This window comes from Panulirus ornatus, chromosome 29 (assembly GCF_036320965.1).
Source record: "Panulirus ornatus isolate Po-2019 chromosome 29, ASM3632096v1, whole genome shotgun sequence".
Taxonomy (NCBI): Eukaryota; Metazoa; Arthropoda; class Malacostraca; order Decapoda; family Palinuridae; genus Panulirus; species Panulirus ornatus.
In genome coordinates this window covers 19,325,667-19,337,111 of record NC_092252.1, presented here as the reverse complement: position 1 = coordinate 19,337,111, position 11,445 = coordinate 19,325,667, and the positions used below count along the sequence as shown (strand labels likewise).

General features: G+C 40.7%; 1 protein-coding gene across 2 annotated transcripts in view; it reads right to left on the bottom strand.

Annotated features, from left to right (window-relative positions):
- The window catches only part of Dbct (Dihydrolipoamide branched chain transacylase E2), a 183,478-nt gene extending 172,438 nt beyond the window's left edge, over positions 1–11,040 (bottom strand). The window contains exons 1-2 of one of the 2 annotated variants that reach the window (XM_071679365.1): positions 10,741–10,971; positions 1–154 (exon numbers count right to left, since the gene is read on the bottom strand). The exon at positions 1–154 is cut by the window's left edge and continues 61 nt beyond it. In XM_071679365.1, coding sequence (XP_071535466.1) covers positions 1–154; positions 10,741–10,821 — 235 coding nt within the window. In that variant the 5' untranslated portion in view covers positions 10,822–10,971. Of the gene's footprint in view, positions 155–10,740 lie in introns of both variants that reach the window. The other variant, XM_071679364.1, reaches the window with a different exon arrangement.
- Positions 11,041–11,445: the final 405 nt, after the last annotated feature.

Here is an 11,445-nt window from a genome sequence, read left to right as displayed (position 1 = left end):
GTTTGTGAACTGCAGGTGATGTGTGAAGGAACCTGTCGGCTCTCCATTGGAATGCCAACCATCTGTTTGCTGGTTCACATACGCAGCAGGGTTGCCAAGGTGATGTTTGCTGGAAATGTGGTCCAGCAAAAGCCCTTTGACATGTAGAGTATCTCTGAAAATTTCATAAAAAGAATAGGAGAAAAACCAATGGAGTCAATCAACTGTGATTCTCCATGAACCTCACATATATGATATCAACATATAAGGATGTGGCAGATCATATCATACACCCCAAGATTTTCATAAAATATTAATTAGGGAATTTACTTAGGGAGAATAAAAAGATGTTTTGGAAGGAGGTAAATAAAGTGCGTAAGACAAGGGAACAAATGGGAACATCAGTGAAGGGGGCTAATGGGGAGGTGATAACAAGTAGTGGTGATGTGAGAAGGGGATGGAGTGAGTATTTTGAAGGTTTGCTGAATGTGTTTGATGATAGAGGGGCAGATATAGGGTGTTTTGGTCAAGGTGGTGCGCAAAATGAGAGGGTTAGGGAGAATGATTTGGTAAACAGAGAAGAGGTAGTAAAAGCTTTGCAGAAGATGAAAGCCGGCAAGGCAGCGTGTTTGGATGGTATTGCAGTTATTTTTATTAAAAAAGGTGACTGTATTGTTGACTGGGTGGTAAGGTTATCTAATGTATGTATGATTCATGGTGAGGTGCCTGAGGATTGGCAGAATGCTTGCATAGTGCCTTTGTACAAAGGCAAAGGTGATAAAAGTGAGTGCTCAAATTACAGAGGTATAAGTTTGTTGAGTATTCCTGGGAAATTATATGGGAGGGTATTGATTGAGAGGGTGAAGGCATGTACAGAGCATCAGATTGGGGAAGAGCAGTGTGGTTTCAGAAGTGGTAGAGGAACTTAGAAAAGCAAATGGATTTGTATGTAGCATTTATGGATCTGGAGAAGGCATATGATAGACTTGATAGAGATGCTCTTTGGAAGGTATTAAGAATATATGGTGTGGGAGGCAAGTTGTTAGAAGCAGTGAAAAGTTATTATCGAGGATGTAAGGCATGTGTACGTGTAGGTAGAGAGGAAAGTGATTGGTTCTCAGTGAATTATGGTTTGCGGCAGGGGTGTGTGATGTCTCCATGCTTGTTTAATTTGTTTATGGATGGGGTTGTTAGGGAGGTGAATGCAAGAGTTTTGGAAAGAGGGGCAAGTATAAAGTCTGTTGTTGATGAGAGAGCTTGGGAAGTGAGTCAGTTGTTGTTCACTGATGATACAGCACTGGTGGCTGATTCAGATGAGAAACTGCAGAAGCTGGTGACTTTCAGTTTGGTAAAGTATGTGAAAGAAAAAAGCTGAGAGTAAATGTGAATAAGGGCAAGGTTATTAGGTACAGAAGGGTTGAGGCGACAAGTCACTTGGGAAGTAAGTTTGAATGGAGATAAACTGGAGGAAGAAGTGTTTAAGATATCTGGGAGTGGATTTGGCAGTGGATGGAACCATGGAAGTGGAAGTGAGTCACAGGGTAGGGTAGGGGGAGAAGGTTCTGGAAGCTCTGAAGAATGTGTGGAAGGCAAGAACATTATCTTGGAAAGCAAAAATGGGTATGTTTGAAGGAATAATGGTTCCAACAATGTTATATGGTTGCGAGGCTTGGGCTACAGAAAGGGTTGTGCAGAGGAGGGTGGATGTGTTGAAAATGAGATGTTTGAGGACAATATGTGGTGTGCGGTGGTTTGATCGAGTAAGAAACGAAAGGGTAAGAGAGATGTGTGGTAATAAAAAGAGTGTGGTTGAGAGAACAGAAGAGGGTGTATTGAAATGGTTTGGTCACATGAAGAGAATGAGTGAGGAAAGATTGACAAAGAGGATATATGTGTCATATGTGGAGGGAACAAGAAGTGGGAGACCAAATTAGAGATGGAAGGGTGGAGTGAAAAAGATTTTGAGCGATCAAGGCCTGAACATGCAGGAGGGTGAAAGGCGTGCAAGGAATAGAGTAAATTGGAATGATGTGGTATACCGGGGTTGATGTGCTGTCAATGGATTGAACCAGGGCATGTGAAGCGTCTGTGGTAAACCATGGAAAGTTTTGTGGGGCATGGATGTGGAGAGAGAGCTGTGATTTCGGTGCATTATACACGACAGCTAGAGACTGAGCGTGAACAAATGTGGCCTTTGTTGTCTTTTCCTAGTGCTACCTCATGCGTGTGTGTGGGGAGGTTGGTGTCATTTCATGTGTGGTGGGGTGGCGACAGGAATGAATAAAAGCAGCAAGTATGAATTATGTACATGTGTATATATGTATATGTCTGTGTATGTATATATATGTATACGTAGGTATACATATACATACATACCATATAAAACTATATAAAACTAGGTTTTCTCTGAACAGAAGTACTTTAAATTATCTGTGCATTTTTTCCCCATATAAAGTGAGTTAAGGTTGTATACTGTACTCCTATTCACAACTTCTTGATATATTGTTGTTTCAACATCCTGGTAACTGTTTTAAAGAACTTGACATTTTGGATTATTATCTTAACAAGAGTGGCAACTGGTACATACATAAATGACCTAGACATTTAGTGGGTCAGAGTAACCCCTAATTGATGTCTATTTATTTATTATACTTTGTCGCTGTCTCCCGCGTTAGCAAGGTAGCACAAGGAAACAGACAAAAGAATGGCCCAACACACCCACATACACATGCATATTCATACACGCCCACACATGCACATATACATAACTATACATCTCAATGTATACATGTATATACACACACTAACATATACATATACACGCATGTACATAATTCATAGTCTGCCCTTATTCATACATATATATATATATATATATATATATATATATATATATATATATATATATATATATATATATATATATATGTATGTGAGAAATACTTAGAAAAGCAAATGGATTTGTATGTAGCATTTATGGATCTGGAGAAGGCATATGATAGAGTTGATAGAGATGCTCTGTGGAAGGTATTAAGAATATATGGTGTGGGAGGCAAGTTGTTAGAAGCAGTGAAAAGTTTTTATCGAGGATGTATGGCATGTGTACGTGTAGGAAGAGAGGAAAGTGATTGGTTCTCAGTGAATGTAGGTTTGCGGCAGGGGTGTGTGATGTCTCCATGGTTGTTTAATTTGTTTATGGATGGGGTTGTTAGGGAGGTGAATGCAAGAGTTTTGGAAAGAGGGGCAAGTATGAAGTCTGTTGGGGATGAGAGAGCTTGGGAAGTTAGTCAGTTGTTGTTCGCTGATGATACAGCGCTGGTGGCTGATTCATGTGAGAAACTGCAGAAGCTGGTGACTGAGTTTGGTAAAGCGTGTGGAAGAAGAAAGTTAAGAGTAAATGTGAATAACAGCAAGGTTATTAGGTACAGTAGGGTTGAGGGTCAAGTCAATTGGGAGGCGAGTTTGAATGGAGAAAAACTGGAAGTGAAGTGTTTTAGATATCTGGGAGTGGATCTGGCAGCGGATGGAACCATGGAAGCGGAAGTGGATCATAGGGTGGGGGAGGGGGCGAAAATTCTTGGAGCCTTGAAGAATGTGTGGAAGTCGAGAACATTATCTCGGAAAGCAAAAATGGGTATGTTTGAAAGAATAGTGGTTGCAACAATGTTGTATGGTTGCGAGGCGTGGGCTATGGATAGAGTTGTGCGCAGGAGGATGGATGTGCTGGAAATGAGATGTTTGAGGACAATGTGTGGTGTGAGGTGGTTTGATCGAGTAAGTAACGTAAGGGTAAGAGAGATGTGTGGAAATAAAAAGAGCGTGGTTGAGAGAGCAGAAGAGGGTGTTTTGAAATGGTTTGGACACATGGAGAAAATGAGTGAGGAAAGATTGACCAAGAGGATATATGTGTCGGAGGTGGAGGGAACGAGGAGAAGTGGGAGACCAAATTGGAGGTGGAAAGATGGAGTGAAAAAGATTTTGTGTGATCGGGGCCTGAACATGCAGGAGGGTGAAAGGAGGGCAAGGGATAGCATGAATTGGATCGATGTGGTATACCGGGGTTGACGTGCTGTCAGTGGATTGAATCAGGGCATGTGAAGCGTCTGGGGTAAACCATGGAAAGCTGTGTAGGTATGTATATTTGCGTGTGTGGACGTATGTATATACATGTGTATGGGGGTGGGTTGGGCCATTTCTTTCGTCTGTTTCTTTGCGCTACCTCGCAAACGCGGGAGACAGCGACAAAGAAAAAAAAAATATATATATATATTTTTTTTGCTTTGTCGCTGTCTCCCACGTTTGCGAGGTAGCGCAAGAAACAGACGAAAGAAATGGCCCAACCCACCCCCATACACATGTATATACATACACGTCCACACATGCAAATATACATACCTATACATCTCAATGTACACATATATATACACACACAGACATATACATATATACAAATGTACATAATTCATAGTCTGCCTTTATTCATTCCCATTGCCACCTCGCCACACATGGAATAACAACCCTCTCCCCCCTCATGTGTGCGAGGTAGCGCTGGGAAAAGACAACAAAGGCCCCATTCGTTCACACTCAGTCTCTAGCTGTCATGTAATAATGCACCGAAACCACAGCTCCCTTTCCACATCCAGGCCCCACACAACTTTCCATGGTTTACCCCAGATGCTTCACATGCCCTGGTTCAATCCACTGACAGCATGTTGACCCCGGTATACCACATCGTTCCAATTCACTCTATTCCTTGCACGCCTTTCACCCTCCTGCATGTTCAGGCCCCGATCACTCAAAATCTTTTTCACTCCATCTTTCCACCTCCAATTTGGTCTCCCACTTCTCCTCGTTCCCTCCACCTCTGACACATATATCCTCTTGGTCAATCTTTCCTCACTCACTCACTCTCCATGTGACCAAACCATTTCAAAACACCCTCTTCTGCTCTCTCAACCACACTCATTTTATTTCCACACATCTCTCTTACCATTACATTACTTACTCGGTCAAACCATCTCACACCACATATTGTCCTCAAACATCTCATATCCAGCACATCCACCCTCCTACGCACAACTCTATCCATAGCCCACGCCTCGCAGCCATACAACATTGTTGGAACCACTATTCCTTCAAACATACCCATTTTTGCTCTCCGAGATAATGTTCTCAACTTCCAAACATTCTTCAATGGGTTAGGGAAAATGATTTGGTAAACAGAGAAGAGGTAGTAAAAGCTTTGCGAAGATGAAAGCCAGGAAGGCAGCAGGTTTGGATGGTATTGCAGTGGAATTTATTAAAAAAGGGGGTGACTTTATTGTTGACTGGTTGGTAAGGTTATTTAATGTATATATGATTCATGGTGAGGTGCCTGAGGATTGGCGGAATGCCTGCATAGTGCCATTGTACAAAGGCAAAGGGGATAAGAGTGAGTGCTCAAATTACAGAGGTATAAGTTTGTTCAGTATTCCTGGTAAATTATATGGGGGGGTATTGATTGAGAGGGTGAAGGCATGGACAGAGCAGCAGATTGGGAAAGAGCAGTGTGGTTTTAGAAGTGGTAGAGGATGTGTGGATCAGGTGTTTGCTTTGAAGATTGTATGTGAGAAATACTTAGAAAAGCAAATGGATTTGTATGTAGCATTTATGGATCTGGAGAAGGCATATGATAGAGTTGATAGAGATGCTCTGTGGAAGGTATTAAGAATATATGGTGTGGGAGGCAAGTTGTATAAGAAAGGAGAGTGGGAAGAGGTACAGACCCACAGAACAGTCTCTGTCATGAGCTGTGGTCGGTACGGTTCTGGAAAGGATAATCAGGAAACAAATGGAATGCTTTCTACTGAGGAAAAATTACCTAAGTGAAAAGCAACACAGTTTTAGGGAATAGAGGTCATGTGTAATGAACCTCTTTAAGATTCCTGAAAGTGAGGTCTGTCTGAGATAAAGAGGAAGGCTGGGTGGCATGTCAGTATCTGAACTACCACGAAACATTTGAAACTACACCAAATGGGAGGCTGGCTAAAAAGCTCGATCACAAAGTAGGTATAAGGGAGACTCCTCCAATGGACATAAGATCATTGTAACGGAAGGGAACAAAGAACACACCAGAGGAGCCTTCTCCAAATGGATGGAGGTCACCAGTGAAGCACTGCAGGGTTCTTTTCTGGAGCAGTTGCTCTAAATGATTTATGTGAATTACATTAACTGAATATGTTTGCAGATGATGCAAAGGTCTGAAGGAAGTGAAAAGTAAGCTGGAGTGCATCAATTTACAATAGGACCTTGACATACTCCAAAGTTGGCATGATGCCTGGTTGATGAAATTCAACCCAATTGCATGTAAAGTTATGAGGGTGGGACAGATTGAAGGGAGGCCTCAACATGAGTATCATCTAGCACAAAATAAGCTAGAGGACTCTGAGTGAGACAGGAATTTGAGCTGACATTATCCCAAACCTATCGAGAAAGTCCTACATAAGGAGAATGGTTAAGGAGAAAAAATGGCTTCTGGCAAATATTGGAACTACTTTCATGTACAGGCACACCACCAATTTTCCGGCACTCTTAGTTCCAAAGCCTTGTCAAATTAACCATTTTGCTGGAAAAACTGTGGTCACACAATAATAATTCAACACACCTCTAACCCACTAATCATACATCTTCCATGTGTCTAAAGTATACCATGGACTGCTAGAAATTTAAATTAAACAAATATTAAATGTAAATCAAATACATAAAGGAAATACATTATACACCTAATCAGGACTGAGGTGCTCATCAGGTATGAGTCTCACAAATTCGTCCACATACCCAGCAGCTCCTTCGAGGTTTGCAGACCGCTTTTCTCCACACACTTTACTCATGAAAATTCCATGACGCTTCTCGAATCTTTAAATCCATCCTTACTATATCAAGATCATGTTATAATTTAAGTACTTTATGGAACAACTTAGCCTGGTCCATTATTGTGCTACCTAACAAGTCCACTCCATCGAAACCATTCCATCATCACTGGATCGTGCTCAGTACTCTTACGATCTTTCATAGTTTTTCTAATCGTCATTTGCTTCTTGGAATCGCTTTTGGCTTAGACTTTCAATATTTTCTACCTTTGCTTCTTTATATCATAAACAGTTGATAAACCAATACTGTAGATGTCATGCAGCTTACACACCAAAACACCACGGTCCATTTTTTCAACAGTTCTACTTTATTTTGGATCGATATGGACTGGTGTTTACGTCTGACACCATGACTGACACTCATATGTCATAGAAACCATACCTAGGGTTAAATCTAAGCAAAATAAGCTGAGAATCTCACTGAATTGCAGTGTAGTGTAGAGAATGTAAATAAGCGCATCCTACACATGCCATCTATGGCCGCCCAGTTAATTAGTCTGGTGGCTGCGGTAATTTCAAGTTCCCTCATGTAATTTTGTCCGGACTAAAGGAGGCGCCACACCATTAGCTGCCGGAAAATCTGTGGTGTACCTGTATATATTTAAGGAAATATTCAGCATGCTGTTCCTATCTTAAATACGGCCAAAAGAAGAATACACTTCTCAAATTTGGTAGCTGCAACTAAAGAAGCACAAGCCAATAGAGAAGGTCCAAAAGGCAACAAAGATGGTACCAGTATTAAGAGAGCTGAGGTACAAGCAAAGTCCAGAAGCCTTAAATTTGCTAAACATGAATGAGATAAGAGTGAGGGTTGACTTGATCACCATGTTGTTCTTAAACAAGACTGAAAATGATGTAAAGATATGAGCCAGAGGACATAACATGAAATTAAGCAAGAAATGTGCTAAGGGTGTATGATTGCACGAAGTATTGAAAAGATGGGGCCCCATACCATAAATCTCCCTCCCTTTGAGGTACAGATAGGAAATTACAAAAATAGAATATCCTCCTTGAGTTTGGTCACTACATCTGAAAAAAAGTACATAAAGCAAACAGAAGTCAGGGGATCATATCAAAATTACGAGAGATGAATTGTAAGGAAAGGCTAAAGGCCTTAATTTTGCCCACCTTGGAAGAGAGAAGAGTGAGGGGCCACTTGACCACAGTCTTTAAGTTTTTAGAGTAGACTATGATGTGGAAAGTGAACATTTCCTTGATAGCTATAGGGATAGAACAACCAGGGGATATAACATGAAATTAGGCAAAAAAATTGTAAAATACGATGTACTGAAGTACTTTCATAAGACTGGTTGATGAAAGAACAAAATGAATAAAGTACTTTCATAATATAAGATTGGTGGATGAAAGAACAAAATGAATAAAGACATAGTAAATGCACACAGTATACAGGAAGTTAAAAAGTTGTCTGAAAATACAGAATGCTTATAAGATGTGGCCCCACAAGTTTAAAACAAGGATTCAGGCAACATTAAGTTGAGAAATTCATGTGTCACAAATTTCTTAGATTTCTATTACAGAGTGAGCACCATTTCATGCAACAGAAACAAATGACTAACCTGTGTTTTTCTCCACTCCTAAAAAGCATCTGATACTGTACCATAGGAGGGGGCTAAAGAGAATGGATCTTTAACCAGGATTAAGGGAGGGACTCCTCCATTAAACAAATGACCTTGGTGGGGGGAACAGAGAATGCAAGTCAAAGGAGTTCTTGATATGGAAAGGGGTTACGAGAGGAGTGCCACAGAGCTGTTTTGAGACCGCTGCACTTCTTAATGCACTTAAAGGATCTGCCAGAAGGACTAGACTCATACCTGAACATGACAGTAGATGATAAAAAAGTCACAATATATAAAAAAGAATGATGATAATTGCAATAGCTTATGAGGGGACAAACTCCAAAGTTAGTCCGATAAATGGTCAATGAAATTCAACCTTAGTATATGTAAAGTAATAATGATGGGACACTTTGGAAGATTTCAAGTGATCAATATTCACTGCAGCAGAAAATAACCTGCAGGAACCTGTGTGTGCCAGCTTGGCACACAACAGTGCACCAAACCTGCCACCAGAACCCATATCAGGGGCAAAGTTACGGAGTCAAACTGTATCTGGTAAATATCAAAGCAACATCCAACTACATGGATAAGGAACTGGTCACTGAGGTATTCCCTACGTATGTCAAATCAAACCTAGATCATATTTCTCAAGTCTGGCCACTGCACTTCAAGCACAAAGATTTAACTGAAAGCCCAAAAAAAACAGTAAAAATGCCACCTGAATTAAGGGAGGTGGAGCTACAGAGGGGCTGGAGACTTTTAAGTTGGCCAGCATGGAGGAGAGGGAAGTGGAAGTTGACCTAATCACAGCCTTAATAGCAATACGTTGTTTTCAAATGCTGTTACACATCATAGCAAGCAGCTATGGAAGAAGGCTATCTGAAAGGATGCAGGTGAGTATAGTACTAGTTTCTCTTCATTCTTTACAACTGTATTACCTACATTTACACTGATCCCAAATTTTCCCTGTTAAAAATAAACATGACATAAGAAGCTCATTGTAGATATGGAGCTATGGTTTCAGGTTATTACGCAAGGCAGCTTGATAATGGATGTAAGCTGTTGTGGCCTTTCTTCATCCGTACCTGGTGCTACCTAGCTAGTATGGGAAACAACAATCAAGTATGAAAAAAATAGCCCTCACTGCTATCGGCTCATCTACTATTAATAAAAATAATGGTCTAAAACCATACTCCAAACCTGTTCTTGTATCCTGTAAGTACTAAACTAGCACTGTACATGAGAGTTACTCTAATCAAATCAGATAATGATGCCAAGCTAGGCCAGACTTTTTACCTATGCTAAGTTTAATTTCTACAGTTCTCGTATGTGTTTCATTTTCCTATTCACCACATTTTTCCTCAGCTTTAACACCCTATGAGTTGTGGGGATCCCCATTGTGTTTATGTATGTGTGTGTGTGTGTGTGTGTGTATGTGTGTGTGTGTATGGATGTGTGTGTGTGTGTGTATGGATGTGCATGTGTGTGTGTGTGTGTGTGTGTGTGTATGGGTGTGTGTGTGTGTGTGTGTGTGTGTATGGATGTGTGTGTGTGTGTGTGTGTGTGTGTGTGTGTGTATGTATGTAAGTATGTGTGTTTTGTGTGTGTGTGTATGTGTGTGTGTGTGTGTGTGTGTGTGTGTGTGTGTGTGTATGGATGTGTGTGTGTGTGTGTGTGTGTGTGTGTGTATGTATGTATGTAAGTATGTGTGTTTGTGTGTGTGTGTGTGTGTATGTGTGTGTGTGTGTGTGTGTGTTGTGTGTGTGTGTGTGTGTGTGTGTATAGGTAAGTGCTGGTGTACATCATGTTTACCTTCACTACGTGTGGTTTATATGTTACATTCCAATGGGTTTCCTTCCTTACCAGTTGTAATACTTGTGTTGCCCCAACACGACCACAACATCCAGGTACATTAATGACCAAACTGCCTCCGTCACCAGGTTGTAACTACCATCATGAACGTAAGACATCATACGTAATGAAGGCAATTAAGGATGGGATATAATGACCGCAGGTATCATGTCATTATCATCATTACGTAAGTAGTTTATGTGGCTGTCAGGCATGCATGAGCATGAGGCATCATCATCATAATGATGCCTCTCATCATCATGACGATAATGATGCCTTTCATCATCATTATGATGATAATAATGATGATAATAATGACCACATCGAGCCATTATATCCTGGAGAAGCTTCATCATACAGGTCATTACTCACGGTCAATTATCACCTTAAATCATTATAAAGATATAATCATCGGTTGGTCTTACATTTAAATAGACAGTTCTTGCATAATGAAGATATAATCGTCGAACCCCGTCAGCCGAGCGCGTAGCGAGAACAGCTGCCATGATCAGCTGCTCCTCTCCTCCTGTATGATCAGCTGCTCCTCTCCTCCTGTATTATCCTCCTGTATTGTCTTCAACAACTTTAATATTCAAGCTAAACTTCTTCAGGATAGATGGTTAAGTTAGTATTTAATGTATGTAACAATGTAATTAGTGGGTAGGGATATGGTGGACACAAGCAATGATGGCCACAATGTTGGCCACACTGGGCCACGCTCACCTGCCGACACATTGTCAGCCAATATTTTCCCCAGCCAATACTAAACTATATCATCATCTAACTATCATACAACAAAACACTATCTTTCACATGGAATTCCACTATGCTATGATACTCTATTATAATAAAGTAGAAATTCCCGAGTCAAATCTGACCAAAATCTTTCAAAAATAAGTTTCTGTTTTGCTGGATGTAAAGTTGAGGCTTTGCAGTAATGGTCGCTGGAGATGTTTACTGCCTGAGAGATGGTGTTGTTGTCGGCTTAAACCAGACTCTCTCCCAAACTTAACTCCCTTTCCTCTTACTAATATATATTTATTATTTATCTATTTTGCTTTGTCGCTGTCTCCCGCGTTAGCGAAGTAGCGCAAGGAAACAGACGAAGAATGGCCCCAACCCGCCCACAT